This window comes from Hyla sarda, chromosome 2, assembly GCF_029499605.1.
Source record: "Hyla sarda isolate aHylSar1 chromosome 2, aHylSar1.hap1, whole genome shotgun sequence".
NCBI lineage: Eukaryota > Metazoa > Chordata > Amphibia > Anura > Hylidae > Hyla > Hyla sarda.
In genome coordinates, this window is record NC_079190.1 from 207,428,407 (window position 1) to 207,444,016 (window position 15,610).

Consider the following 15,610-nt stretch of genomic DNA (forward strand, 5'->3'; position numbering starts at 1 on the left):
CAGGCTTCTCTCCTCCGCCCGCCCCACTGCCTGCTCTAGTGACCCCATGCCTTCACACCTCATCCAGTCTCTCTCTCCTGCTATCAGCTGTCACCTAACTAAAATCTTTAACCTCTCCCTCTCTTCTGGGGTCTTTCCCTCCTCCTTCAAACACTCTATCATAACCCCACTATTGAAAAAAACATCTCTGGACCAGTCCTGTGCAGCCAACTATCGACACGTCTCAAATCTTTCCTTTATCTCCAAACTCCTGGAACGCTTGGTCTACTCCTGCCTTATCCGCTCTCTCTCCGAGAACTCTCTCCTTGACCCCTTACAGTCTGGTTTCCGCTCCCTTCACTCCACAGAAACGGCCCTAACCAAAGTCACTAACGATCTTCTGAGGGCCAAATCAAATGGCAATTTCTCTTTACTGATTCTCTTGGACCTGTCTGCGGCTTTTGACACTGTGGATCACCAACTCCTCCTCAGTAGTCTCCACTCCATCGGTCTCAAGGACTCTGCTCTCAACTGGTTTTACTCCTATCTCTCTGGCCGCTTCTTTAGCGTCTCGTTTTCTGGCTCTACTTCTTCTCCTCTTCCCCTTGCTGTCGGGGTTCCCCAGGGATCGGTCCTGGGTCCTCTACTCTTTTCACTCTACACATCCCCCATTGGAAAAACAATCAGTAGATTTGGTTTCCAGTACCACCTCTACACTGATGACACCCAACTCTATACCTCCTCCACCGACATCACCCCTGCACTCCTACAGAATACCAGTGACTGTCTCTCTGCCGTCTCAGACATCATGTCCTCTTTATATCTGAAACGAAATGTTTCTAAAACAGAACTTCTTGTCTTTTCTCCATCAACTGATACTGTACCTAACCCTGACATTTCCATCTCGGTATGTGGTACTACCATAACTCCCGGGCAGCAGGCTCGCTGTCTTGGAGTTATACTTGACTCTGATCTGTCTTTCACTCCCCATATTCAGTCTCTTTCACGTTCTTGTCACCTGCATCTCAAAAACATTTCAAGAATCCACCCGTTTCTCACTACTGAAACTGCTAAAACTCTCATTATTGCTTTGATTCACTCCCACCTAGACTACTGTAACTCTTTACTAATAGGCCTTCCTTTCTCCAAACTCTCTCCTCTCCCGTCCATCCTTAATGCCGCAGCCAAACTCATCTTCCTCTCCAGCCGCTACACCGACGCCTCTTCCTTGTGCCAGTCACTACACTGGTTACCAATTCAGTCCAGAATACAGTACAAAATCCTCAGTCTCACACACAAAGCTCTCCACAATGCTGCACCTCCCTACATCTCCTCTCTCATCTCCGTCTACCATCCTACATGTTCTCTCCGATCTACTAATGATCTCACACTAACATCTTCTATAATCCGAACTTCTCACTCCCGTCTCCAAGACTTCACTCGTGCTGCACCGGTTCTCTGGAATGCTATCCCTCAATCCCTCAGACTCAACAACAACATCCATAGTATCAAACGTGGCCTAAAAACACATCTCTTCAGACAGGCCTACAACAGTCTCTAATTGGCCTCAACATATCCCCAACATATCCTCAACATATCCTCAACATATCCCCAACATATCCCCAATATATCCTCAATATATCCCCACACCTCTTGTTTGAATAGTTATTTTGTAATTTTATGTCTGATACTTGTCTTTGTTTGTACCCCATAATTGTAAGCGCTGCGGAATCTGTAGGCACTATATAAATAAATAAATAAAATAAATAAATAAGAGGTAACAGTAAAGAAAGGAGATAAGAGAAAAGGTCTAATCAGGGGAGTTCAAGTCAGGGAGGTTGTCTATCAGTAAATCTTTCCCATGGATCCCATATCAGAAAGAACTGTTGTGTAGTATTATTAAGGGAGGCCGTCAGGTACTCCAGGGAACTAATCTCCTTCACCCTTGTAATCAGCTCATCCTCCGATGGGGGTTGGGGTTGGGTCCCCTTCCAATGCTTTGCAATGAGGGTCTTGGCCACCAAGACCACATGTAAAAACAGCTTGAACGTTTTTTTTAGACAGGGCTCTAGTCGATAGTTGTAATAGGTAAACTAAAGGGTCCAATGAAACCATAACACCCAGCACCACCCGGAGCAATTTCTGGACCACCCCCCAATACGGACGTATGAGCGGACAGGACCAAAATATATGGAGGACATCACCCAGACCCACCCCACATCTCCAGTACTGGGAGGAGATATCAGGATTCAGCTTATTGAGCAGAACAGGGATGTGGTACCATCCCATAGCATCTTATATTGTGTTTCTTTGTACGCAATACAGATAGAGGCCCGAGAGGCCCGCACCCATATGACCTTCCACTGCGGAAGAGTAATAGTAGTATCAAGCTCCTCCTCCCATCGGGTCATATATCGATGGGAAGGAGGGGCACCATCTGGAGGGGAGATAAGCAGGGCATATATGCTCGAGATTAGTCTGAGGCCCACTCCTATACAGCCTCTCAAAGCTCGAAGGGAGTGACACAGTCAGCGTTCCCTATCTCGATGACAAGTAGTGCCGAAGCTGAGTATAGTGGGCAAATTCAGAGGTTGGGAGCTCCCATCGCTCAACCATCCGTTCAAAAGAAAGGAGAGTGCGCGTGGTGGGGTCTACAACATCAGCCCAGCAAAAGAGTCCCCGAGCACCCCAGACCCTAACCATAGGAGAAGTAACCCCCGGGGGGAAGTCTGAGTGGTAGAGAAAGGACTGCATAGGGGAAAAGGTGGAATGTAGACCAAACCGTCGCGAACAGTAAGTCCATACATATTTGGAAAAGGACATAGCGCCCAATAAGGGCCTAGCCAAGGAAATACGGGGCATGGACCACAGTAGGGAGTTAGGGTGAATGGGCGCCATCCATAGCTTTTCCAGCTCCATCCACTTACTATATGCATGATAGGAGGACCAGGCCGCTAGGTGGCGCAAGTGGGCTGCCCAGTAGTATTTTGCCATATCCGGTACTCCCAGCCCTCCCAAAAAACTATTTGCCATCATCGCCGACATGGGGAGCCGATGTCTCTTTCCTTCCCAAATGAACCGAAAAACAGCTGACTGAAACGAGTGAAGCACAGCCAGGGGGACCCGTACTGGCAACGTTTAAAAAAAATAGAGAACCTTAGGGAGGATGGTCATCTTGATTGTCGATATGCGCCCGAAAAAAGAAATGTATTTTGACCTCCATTTATCTAACAGTGGGCGCAGCTCTTGGAAAAGGGGGGGATAGTTAGCAGAGTAGAAGGAAGAATAGCTCGGAGTTAGTGATACCCCAAGGTACCGTAAAGCAGTAGGGGACCAACGAAAAGAAAAATTAGCCCGGAGGGTCAGGACAGGAGGAGGGAGATTAAGAGGCATCGCCTCAGACTTTGAGAGGTTGACTTTATAGCCCGATACCCGCCCATACAGATGTAGGAGTTTATGCAATGAGGGCAGAGACATCAGGGGGTTAGTAAGGGTAAGCAAGATATCATCCGCAAAGAGGCAAATCTTGAAGGTCCTGTCATGAAGGGTCACCCCAGAAATATCTCGGTCCCCCCGAATCAAAGCAGCCAGCGGCTCAATACAGAGGGCAAAGATCAGAGGGGACAGCGGACAGCCCTGTCTGGTGCTGTTATGGATAGTAATGGGAGAGGCAGACGGGAGTTTAAGGGAAACAGTGGGGTGGCATAGAGACCCCGCAGCGCCGTAAGGAAATTGCCAGTGATCCCACATTTTTGAAGAGTGGCGAACATAAATGGCCAACCCAACCTATCAAAGGCCTTTTCAGCATCTAAGCTCAGAATCAAGGCCTGCTCAGATCTCCGGTTCACTAAGTCAATGAGGTCTACCACCCTCCTTGTATTATCACCACCCTGTCTACGGGGGATGAAACCGACCTGATCCTTATGTATGAGGGTAGGCATAAACGCACAAAGGCGGTTAGCCAGCACTTTAGAAAACAGCTTCAGGTCAGTGTTTAAGAGAGCTATGGGTCTATAACTCGAGCAATCATGGGGATCTTTCCCAGACGTAGGGATCAGTGTGATTAAGAAATGCAGGAGGGACTGCGGGATACCACTACCACTCAAAAAGGAATTGAATAGAGGGAGAAGTTTGGGCATGAGGACAGAAGAATAGTGGTAAGTAAAGCCATCAGGCCCCGAGGAGCGCCCCGCCGGCAAGGACTTAAATATGTCCGTCAATTCCTCGAGAGTGATCGGGGCATTGAGAGACTCCCGGTCTGCCGTCGAGAGAGTCGGCAATCTACATTTGGAAAGAAAGGTGTCCAATGCCCTGGCCCTCTCCCCCGGGTCCACGGGAAGCTGAGAAGGTACAGGTTGGAGTAGTATTGGAGTAGTATTCCCGGAAAAGGCGGGAGATAGAGTCAGGGTGATAGTGAAGGGTACCCGTAGAGTCTCTCAGTGCGGAGGGGGTCTGAGCCGCCGCGCGTTCACGCAGACGCCTAGCTAGCATAGTATGAGTTTTGTTACCTTTTTCATAAAACTTTGTTTGGCAAAAAGCAATTGCCGTTCCACTTTATGGAGGGCCAGATCTCGCAGTTTAGACCGCACCACAACCAAGCGCCTCAGCACCGAGAGAGAGAGGGTCATCAGTAAGAGGGTTTCCAAAGTAGAGATCTCCGCCTTCAGTTCTCGGGAGTGAGCCAGGGCATCACGCCTCAGTCTGGAGCTCAAAGCTATACAATGGCCCCTGATCACCGGCTTATGAGCCTCCCACAAAATGGCCCTCATTAGTTGTGAAATAATCAGTGATGCTCGTCAAGATTGAATCCCGAGAAGGAAGGGATTTTAGCAAAGAGTCATTGAGACGCCAGTGGCAGTGGCGGACAGGAGAGGTAAACGGGAAAAAGAGACCAGGACAGGGCCATGATCAGACAGACAGATAGGTTCGAGGGAAGCAGAGGAGAGCATGCGCACTAGAGGGAGGTTCCCAAAAAGGTAATCAATATGGGTATGAGTCTTGTGAGGATGCGGGTAAAAAGAGAAAGAACGGTCTGAGGGATGGTTAATACACCACGAATCATAGAGTCCAGCCGAACGAATCAGTCATCGAAAAAGCGTAGATAAGCGTAGCTGAGGGGGGGACGGCAGGGAGCCCGAAAGCGAGTGGCGATCCACAGAGGGAGAAAAAAACTGATTAAAATCCCCACCCAGGAGCCAGGCCGCAGGAGGATAGGTATGCAGACGTGCGAGAACATGAAGTAAAAACGGGATCTGGGTAGTGTTAGGGGCATATATGTTGCAGAGAAGCATTTGTTTACCCCCCAAGGACTCCTGTACTATCACAAACCGACCGAACGGCTCAGCATAGGTGGAGGAGATTTGCAAGGGACACAATCTAGAAATCAGGATGGCCATCCCTGCTACCTTTCTATCTGAGGAAGCAACATAGGCCTGTGGGTACATGTGTGTGAGGAAGCTAAACGATCCAGTCCTGTCAAAATGTGTCTCCTGAAGGTATACAATATCCGCCCTCAGGGCCACAAGTTCCCTCTCAAGCAGGCGCCGTTTAGTAGGGGTGTTTAGACCCTTCACATTCAGGGAGACACACTTAGCCATGAGGGATCAGAAAGGTGTGAAACTGCTGTACGCCAGGGTACTCACTCAGAACCATAGGGGCTTTCCAGGGCATCCGAGACAGTATGGGAGCAATCCACCAACATCCCTGAGACCTAGGAGAAAAAAGAAAGAGAAGGGTAAAGAAGAGACCTGAACAACAAACTACACTAACTTTACAGCCACTGTAGCATAGTCAAATAAAAAAAAATTTCCTGGAATACCCATTTAAGAAACACATCTATATATATATAGATATATATAAAACTCAACGTGTGTGTGTGTGTGTGTGTGTGTGTGTGTGTGTGTGTGTGTATGTATGTATGTTCCACAAAAACTTTCAAACGGCTAAAGATATTAACATGAAACTTGGCACACATGTTACTTATATGTCAACAACAAACATAGGATAGGTGATTTAACCCTTACTCACCCCCATTTGCCAGGGGCGGGGCTTATGTTTAAAGTCCCATTCGAGTCTATGGGAAATATATGTTACTACATAACTTCCAAACGGCTGGAGATATTTCGATAATACTTGGTCACATGTTACTTATATGTCCACTTAAAATATAGAATAGTTAATTTAACCCTTAACTACCCCCATTTGTGAGTGTCGGGGTTTTTGTTTAAAGTCCCATGCAAATCAATGGGAAATGTATTTTCTCACATAACTTCTGTACGGCTGGATATATTTCAATACCTGGTACACATATTACAGGTCGGGATATGAGGACGGGATAGGAGGTCGGGATAGGAGGACCGGGATAGGAGGTCGGAATAGGAGGTCGGGATAGGAGGACAGGATAGGAGGACTCAATAGGAGGTCGTGATAGGAGGAAGGGATAGGAGGTTGGGATAGATGGACTGGATAGGAGGACTGGATAGGAGGACTGGATAGGAGGACTGGATAGGAGGTCGGGATAGGAGGACCGGGATAGGAGGACCGGGATAGGAGGACCGGGATAGGAGGACGGGATAGGAGGACAGGAGGATGGGATAGGAGGACGGGATAGGAGGATGCGATAGAAGGACGGGATAGGAGGTCAGGATAGGAGGTCGGGATATGAGGACGAGATAGGAGGTCGGGATAGGAGGTCGGAATATGAGGACGAGATATGCGGACGGGATAGGAGGTTGAGATATGAGGACAAGATATGGGGTTGGGATATGACAACAATATATGAGGACGGGATATGAAGTCAAAAGCTTCCTCCTTTGTTTATTTTCCTCCCCAACAAGGATTAGAAAGGAAAACCGGGCAACGCCGGGTACTCAGCTAGTAATAAGATAAAAAGACAGATTTTCATTCCTATTTTACTACCATTTTTTGGCTTTAATTTCACAATTTGTGAACTTAGCCTAAAGATGTTCCCTATGAAAGATCATTTATTTCCAAACTATGGGTGGTATGGCAGTAAAAAAGAGCAATGGAAGGCTTTTAACCCTCTGTCCTCTTTCTTCTTTCAAGTTAATGTCAGGTCTCCCATTGGCTGAAGAGTTGTTGTTAGTGATATGCTTGTCCAATGGTTCACAATCTTTCTTTTTTTTTCAGACAGTGTATCTCTAACACAAAAATATAAATAAAGCCAACATAAATCATCTGTTTACAAAACCAAATTAAAGGAAGGGTAAAGTAGACTGTTGCCCAAGGCCTCCGACTCACAAGAAACTGTACTTTTCAGTTCACTGTAGCACTCCTCAGACAGTTATAGGAGCTAAGTATGAGGTTTGATATGCAATTTCGTGTATTTTTATGTGTTAAAAATGTTCATGTTATTATAGGTGCTTAAAGTGTACCTGTCGCTTGAAATTTCTTTTGCAATTTCCTTAACCCCTTAAGGACGCAGGACGTAAATGTACATCCTGGTGCGGTGGTACTTAACGCACCAGGACGTACATTTACGTCCTGTGCATAACCGCGGGCATCGGAGCGATGCCCGTGTCATGCGCGGCTGATCCCGGCTGCTGATCGCAGCCAGGGACCCGCCGGCAATGGCTGACGCCCGCGATCTCGCGGGCGTCCGCCATTAACCCTTCAGGTGCCGGGATCAATACAGATCCCGGCATCTGCGGCAGTGCGCGATTTAAATGAACGATCGGATAGCCCGCAGCGCTGCTGCGGGGATCCGATCATTCATAACGCCGCACGAAGGTCCCCTCACCTTCCTGCTTCCGGCTCCCGGCGTCTTCTGCTCTGGTCTGAGATCGAGCAGACCAGGACAGAAGATAGCCGATAACAATGATCTGTTCTATGTCCTATACATAGAACAGATAAGTATTAGCAATCATGGTATTGCTATGAATAGTCCCCTATGGGGACTATTCAAGTGTAAAAAAAGATCATGGCGCAAAAAATGAGCCCTCATACCGCCGCTTATACGGAAAAATAAAAAAGTTATAGGTCATCAAAATAAAGGGATTATAAAGGTACTAATTTGGTTAAAAAGTTTGTGATTTTTTTTAAGCACAACAATAATATAAAAGTATGTAATAATGGGTATCATTTTAATCGTATTGACCCTCACAATAAAGAACACACATCATTTTTACCGTAAATTGTACGGCGTGAAAACGAAACCTTCCAAAATTAGCAAAATTGCGTTTTTCTTTTTAATTTTCCCACAAAAATAGTGTTTTTTGGTTGTGCCATACATTTTATGATATAATGAGTTATGTCATTACAAAGGACAACTGGTCGCGCAAAAAACAAGCCCTCATACTAGTTTGTGGATGAAAATAAAAGAGTTATGATTTTTAGAAGGCGAGGAGGAAAAAATGAAAACGTAAAAATTAAATTGTCTGAGTCCTTAAGGCCAAAATGGGCTGAGTCCTTAAGGGGTTAAAGGGGTACTCTGCTGGAAAACATTTTTTAAATCAACTGGTGCCAGAAAGTTAAACAGATTTGTAAATTACTTCTATATAAAAAATCGTAACCCTTCCACTACTTATCAGCTGCTATATGCTTCACAGGAAGTTCTTTTCTTTTTGAATTTCCTTTCTGTCTGACCACAGTGCTCTCTGCTGACACCTTTTTCCATTTTAGGAACTGTCCATAGTAGGAGCAAATCCTCATAGCAACCCTCCTGCTCTGGACAGTTCCTAAAATGGACAGAGGTGTCAGCAGACGGCACTGTGGTCAGACATAATGGAGATTCAAAAAGAAAAGAACTTCATGTGGAACACATAGCAGCTGAGAAGTACTGGGAGAATTAACATTTTAAAATAGGAATAATTTACATATATAGTTTAACTTTCTGGCACCAGTTGATTTAAAAAAAAAATGTTTTCAGTGGAGTACCCCTTTAAACCTTGTCAAAAGTTTTGAATGGTCGGGGTCAAGTGTTCAGACCTCCACCAATTGTTAGCGGAGAGAAAAGCGCAGCTGTCCGAGACAATCCCATAGACTTACATTGTAAGCTTGTCTCACAAAGTCCGTTCTTCTCCTAGCTTATTCTAGCTATCAGTCAAAATTTAACCTCTTAAGAATGTAGGAAGTACCTGTATGCCCTGCGCCCGCTCCCCTGCTATGATGCAGTTTCACGAGCTGACCCCGCATCAAAGCGGGTCAGTCCCGGCGGCTATCAAAGGCCAGAACCCATGACTAATACCGTACATCACCGATCAGGGTGATGTTCGGTATTAACCCCTTAGACGCAACGATTAAAGTTGATTGCCGCGTCTAAATGGAAGGGAAAAAAATGCTTCCCGGCAGCTCAGTGGAACAGATCGGGACCACCGTGGTGTCCCAATCAGCTGAGAGGATGGGAAGAGGGTCCCTACCTTCCTCCTTGCCGTCCAATCGTCGCTCTATTGCTCCATGCCTTAGATCCAGGCTGGAGCAGCAGAGCACTGATAACACTGATCAATGCTATGCTATGGCATAGCATTGATCAGTGTATGCAATCAAAAGATTGAATTTTATAGTCTCCTATGAGGGCTATAAAAGTGTAAAGAATAAGTAAAAAATTGTTAACAAATGTGATTTAACCCTTCCCTAATAAAAATTGTAATCACCCCCTTTTCCTGTAAATAAAAAAATTCAAACAAAAATAAATATAAACATATCGCTGCGTGCGTAAATATCTGAACTATAAAAATATAATGTTAATTAAACTGCACGTTCAATGGTGTACACGTAAAAAAATTCCAAAGTCAAAAATTGCGTTTTTTGGTCACTTTGTATACCCTAAAAAAATTTATAAAAAGAGATCAAAAAGTCACATCAAAACAAAAATGGTACTGATAAATACTTCAGATCACAGTGCAAAAAATGAGCTCTCATACCGCCCCGTATGTGGAAAAATAAAAAAATTATAGGGGTCAGAAAAGGACATTTTTAAACATACTAATTTTCATGCAAAAAGTTGTAATTTTTTAACAGTAGTAAAACAAAATCAAACCTATATAAGTTGGGTATCATTTTAATCGTATGGACCTACAGAATAAAAATAAGGTGTCATCTTCACAGAAAAGTGCACTGTGTAGAAACTGAATCCCCCAAAATTCACAAAATTGCGCAAATTATTATTTTTTTGGTTTTGTTGTAGATTTTTTGGTAAAATTACTGATATCATTACGAAGTAAAATTGGTAGTTCATAAAAACAAGCCCTCATATGGGTCTGTAGGTGGAAAACATAAAGCTTTATGATTCCTTAAGCGTTAAGAGTCCTAAAGGGGTTAAACACTCAACAATGAAAACCTTTGACATATATCTACAAGATGTCAAAAGTATTTTTTTTTTTATGAGACAGTGCCCATTTAAAGGAGTATCATGAACAAAAACGTATCCCTTATCCGTAGGATATGGGTTAAGTACTAGATCGTGGGGGTCAGACTTCTGGGACCCCCTGTGATCTCCCTGGCTCTCTCCGGTAACAGAGCATGTGAACCCCCGCACTATGCGGCGGCTGACACGCCCCCTCCATATATCTCTATGTGAGAGCCGAAGATAGCCGAACGGATCTCCCATAGAGATATATGGAGGGGGCATGTCGGCCACCGCTTCGTGCGGGGGTGACTCACACCGCTCCCAGAAAGAAATCCAGGGCCTTGCTGTTGGACCCCCGTCGATCTTAAATGGGCACTGTCAGATATAAAAAAATTTGATATGTGGTAAAGCATGCAAAACCAATAGGTTTTGCAATTGCTTTCGTTAAAAAAAAAAAAAATCGGAAAAAGCCAGTCAGAAAACTGCCTCCCTGCCTCCTGGGATACATACCAGCCTGGTTGTGTCCACTCGTCATCACCTAGGTCATGGACGCACTTCATGATTGACAGGTCTGCAGATCTAAAGCTGCTGTGATCGGCTCCCTCACTGTCTGGGTTTACTTCACAGTCTCCTGTGTGAGGAGAAGGGGGGAGGGGCGGGAGTACACTGCTGCCTGTGAGCAGATGATGAAAAAAGCTGGTGACTGAATGGAGGATTTATTTGTTTCAAAAGTAAGTGTCCCTGCATGTATATATATATGTGTGGATATATATTTATGTGTGTAAATCTGTGTTGTCTAGGTAATGTGCATGTGTATGAATAAATTAAGTCAATTGGGGAGATTTATCAAAACCTGTCCAGAGGAAAAGTTGCTGAGTTGCTCATAGCAACCAATCAGATCGCTTCTTTCATTTTTAAAAAGGTCTCTGCAAACTGAAAGAAGCAATCTGATTGGTTGCTATTGGCAACTCAGCAACTTTTCTTCTGGGCAGGTTTTGATAAATCTCCCCCAATGTGTGTATGTGTGTGTATCTAATACAGGGGGACTGCAATCATATGCCTCCAGCTGTTGCAAAACTACAACTCCCAGCATGCCTGCACAGCCAAATGATGTGTTGGCATGCTGGGAATTGTAGTTTTGCAACAGTAGGAGGAACACAGCCTGCAGCAATACTGCTGTAAATCTGAGTTTTACCAATCATATTCCTCCAGCTGTTGAAAAACTACAACTCAAAGGATGTGTGGATGCATGCTGGAGGCTGTAGTTTTGCAAAAGCTGAAAGCACACAGTGTGTGTATATAGCATAAAACCAGAAAGGAAATGGTTACAGATGCTCACTCCCAAGACCAGTGACTGAGGAGAGTGAGGGAAGGGGAGAGAAGAAAGGGACAACATTAAGGTAATTCAGAAATAAAGCTAATTCGGAGAGAAATCTAGGTCATAGACACATAAAAATGATATGTACATGATTAGGATGAGATACTGAGCAACATATAATAGTTTAGTTTTTCTTGGGTGATCTGACAGGTACGCTTTGAGGGGGCCCTAATACATCTTATCCCCTATTAGGGCTGTCACGCCCCCTCCCATAGACTTGCATTGAGGGGGAAAAAAGTCACACGGGGCGGAGTCGTGACGTCACGATACTCTGGCCCCATGGTCGTCACGCTTTACAGTCGGAGCATTCAGCGTTGCCGAGAGCTTACAAAGGTGGGTGCGGAATGACAGAATACGGGGGTCCCCAGCGGCGGGACCCCCACATTCATACATCTTATCCCTATCCTTTGGATAGGGGATAAGATGTATTAGGGCCGGAGTATTTGTGCATGATACTTCTGGTTTTGAGATGAGAATGCTAATTACATTAGCTGGATTGACAATTTGCTATCACGTATGAAGAGAAAAAGAAGCTTCACAGCAGTTGTACCATGTAATTCATTATCTTAGGTTTAGTATTATTTTTAAAAGGAGGATCTCTTTAAATTTCAACTGTACAATGCACACGATGTGTTCTTTTAAGCCGATGTAGTAGATCTGCAAAATACAATATTGGAAAAAAATAGCACTGTTTATTATTATTTAGACAATTGCGAATTATTAACAGATGAATATGAAACCACCCATTTTTGGTGTATTTCATCACAGTTGACCCCAATGTTCTTACAAGCACATAAATAAAATACCCTTAACCCCATCTAATAGGGTTCATTTACTGTTGTTTGTGTTCAGCTATGACAAGCATTTCTTTGTTATTGTGTGTTTGTACAGTTTGCCAAGAAACAGTTTGGGAGGTTTTCAAGATATTTTGGGATCGACTTCCGGACCAAGCAGAGTATCAGCACTGGATGCATTTGTGTGAAGAGGGCACAATGCCAATATTTGAGATCGCTGAGAATTTCAGTCAATCAGATGATCATCACAAGTTAGTCATGGAGGTAAATGACTAAAATATTATTTACAGTCATGGCTGTAAATTTTGGCACCCCTGAAATTTTTTTAGAACATGAAGTATTTCTCACAGGAAAGGATTGCAGTAACACATGTTTTGCTATACACATGTTTATTCCATTTGGGTGGATTGGAACTAAACAATAAAAGGGAGGGGAAAAAAGCAAATTGGACATAATCTCACACCAAACTCCAAAAATGGGCTGGACAAAATTATTGGCACCTTTTCAAAATTGTTGAAATATAAGATTGTTTCAAGCATGTGATGCTCCTTTAAACTCACCTGGGGCAAGTAAAAGGTGTGGACAATATAAAAATCACACCTGAAAGCAGATAAAAAGGAGAGAAGTTCACTTAGTCTTTGCATTGTGTGTCTGTGTGCCACACTAAGCAAGGACAACAGAAAGAGGAGAAGAGAACTGTGTGAGGACTTTAGAACCAAAATTGTGGAAAAATATCAACAATCTCAAGGTTACAAGTCCATCTCCAGAGATCTAGATTTGCCTTTGTCCACTGTGCGCAACATTATCAAGAAGTTTTCAATCCATGGCACTGTAGCTAATCTCCCTGGGTGTGAACGGAAGAGAAAATTGATAAAAAGTGTCAACGCAGGATAGTCCGGATGATGGATAAGCAGCCCCAAACAAGTTCCAAAGATATTCAAGCTGTCCTGCATGCTCAGGGAGCATCAGTGTCAGTGCGAACTATCCGTTGACATTTAAATGAAATGAAATGCTATGGCAGGAGACCCAGGAGGACCCCACTGCTGACACAGAGACATAAAAAAGCAAGACTACATTTTGCCAAAATGAACTTGAGTAAGCCAAAATCCTTCTGGGAAAACGTCTTGTGGACAGATGAGACCAAGATAGAGCTTTTTGGTAAAGCACATAATTCTACTGTTTACTGAAAACGGAATGAGGCCTACAAAGAAAAGAACACAGTACCTACAGTGAAATATGGTCGAGGTTCAATGATGTTTTGGGGTTGTTTTGCTGCCTCTGGCACTGGGTGCCTTGAATGTGTGCAAGGCATCATGAAATCTGAGGATTACCAAGGAATTTTGGGTCACACTGTACAGCCCAGTGTCATAAAGATGGGTTTGCGTCTGAGATCTTGGGTCTTCCAGCAGGACAATAACCCCAAACATAAGAGCACCCAGAAATGGATGGCAACAAAGCGCTGGAGAGTTCTGAAGTGGCCAGCAATGAGTCCAGATCTAAATCCCATTGAACACCTGTGGAGAGATTTTAAAATTGCTGTTGGGAAAAGGCGCCCTTCCAATAAGAGAGACCTGGAGCAGTTTGCAAATGAAAAGTGTGGTCCAACATTCCGGCTGAGAGGTGTAAGAAGCTTATTGATGGTTATAGGAAGCGACTGATTTCATTTATTTTTTCCAAAGGGTGTGCAACCAAATATTAAGTAAAGCGTGCCAATAATTTTGTCCAGCCCATTTTTGGAGTTTGGTGTGACATTATGTCCAATTTGCTTTTTTTCCTCCCTTTTTTGGTTTAGTTCCAATACACACAAAGGGCATAAACATGTGTATAGCAAAATATGTGCTACTGCAATTCTTTTCTGTGAGAAATACGTCATTTTCTAGAAAAATATCAGGGGTGCCAACATTTACGGCCATGACTGTATATGGGTCATTTATAAATGTTTTTGACAATTGGGTTCATAAGTAAACAGTACAGCCTGTTACAAAATATACTTCCTGACCTTGGATGGGGGCAGAAATTTGGTTGGCGGGCATCAGCTAATGATTATATGTGCATGAGCCAACCACACAGTCCTCCAATGGCAGGAAAGTTGAAAAGAAGGATAGCACATGTTAAATTTGAAATCTCAATAAGTATTCTGGAAAAATCTAGAGGTAAGAAAGAATTCTTATTTCCATCTCTATCTGCCATGCATGTTTATGTGGGTAGGCAATGGAGGCATGTTGTAGCTGAAGACAACTATCTACAGGGTAAGGCAAGCATTTCTATTAAGGCAACCTATTGGAAATAAATAGCCAAAACTTAGCTGAATCTGCAGATTTTAGCTGGATCCATTGTAAGCATACGTTCACATGGGCGGATTACCTGCGGATTTTGCTACATTGACTTCAATGGGTCCGAAGAAAAATCTGCAAATCTGCCTCTATTGCGGATTTTCTGCTGACCCATTGAAGTCAATGGTAGCAAATATGCTGTGGAAATTCCACAGGCCTGTGTGAAAGTACCCTTAGGAAGATAAGTTGTGCCTAAGGGGTCTTCTAACCAATGAAATTAGCATACATGTGTGGCCAAACCAAGTGTGCCATTGTGCTATTTATTGGATAGTGGGTAGAAATTATTAAATTAAAATTTTTCCAATTAAAATTACATTTATATTTATTTTACATTTTGTACCGAAAGCTGTTCTACACCACACTAGCTAAGTTCTTAACTATAATTATTCTCTTCCAGAAACTCACTATGAATAAACATGCAGCAACCAGGTATGTCACTACAAAGTACAAGTACATTTTTTATAAATGACATTATTATTAATACAGCAACTATTATTATAGCTATGACAAGTAAAAAGAGCTTACTTTATCCTTAAAAAAAAAAAGCTTTATTTCTATTCTAATCATCCCTTGACCCACTCTGTATTAATAGTTTATAAGTGTCCGCCTTTACCCTACTGAAGTCTTCAACATGTTTTTTCCTTAAACTTTATAACATGTAACACAATTCTATGATGCCATCATTATTCATTATTAATGTCTGCTGGTTTTTAATTTTTTTTGCTTTAAGTTCTTGCAATGATTGGACATGTGGGTAAGTTACTGTGTTACTTACATGTTAGTCTAATACATATTTACAGTGTCGGTAGCTAGCCTTTTT

At 43.4% G+C, this 15,610-nt stretch overlaps 1 protein-coding gene across 1 annotated transcript in view; it reads left to right on the forward strand.

The window, feature by feature from the left end:
* Positions 1 to 15,610, forward strand: part of IMPG2 (interphotoreceptor matrix proteoglycan 2) — a 100,747-nt gene that overhangs the window by 42,736 nt on the left and 42,401 nt on the right. The window contains exons 5-7 of the mRNA XM_056560535.1: positions 12,555 to 12,721; positions 15,188 to 15,219; positions 15,521 to 15,544. Of these exons, the coding sequence (XP_056416510.1) occupies positions 12,555 to 12,721; positions 15,188 to 15,219; positions 15,521 to 15,544 (223 nt within the window). The remainder of the gene's footprint in view (positions 1 to 12,554; positions 12,722 to 15,187; positions 15,220 to 15,520; positions 15,545 to 15,610) is intronic.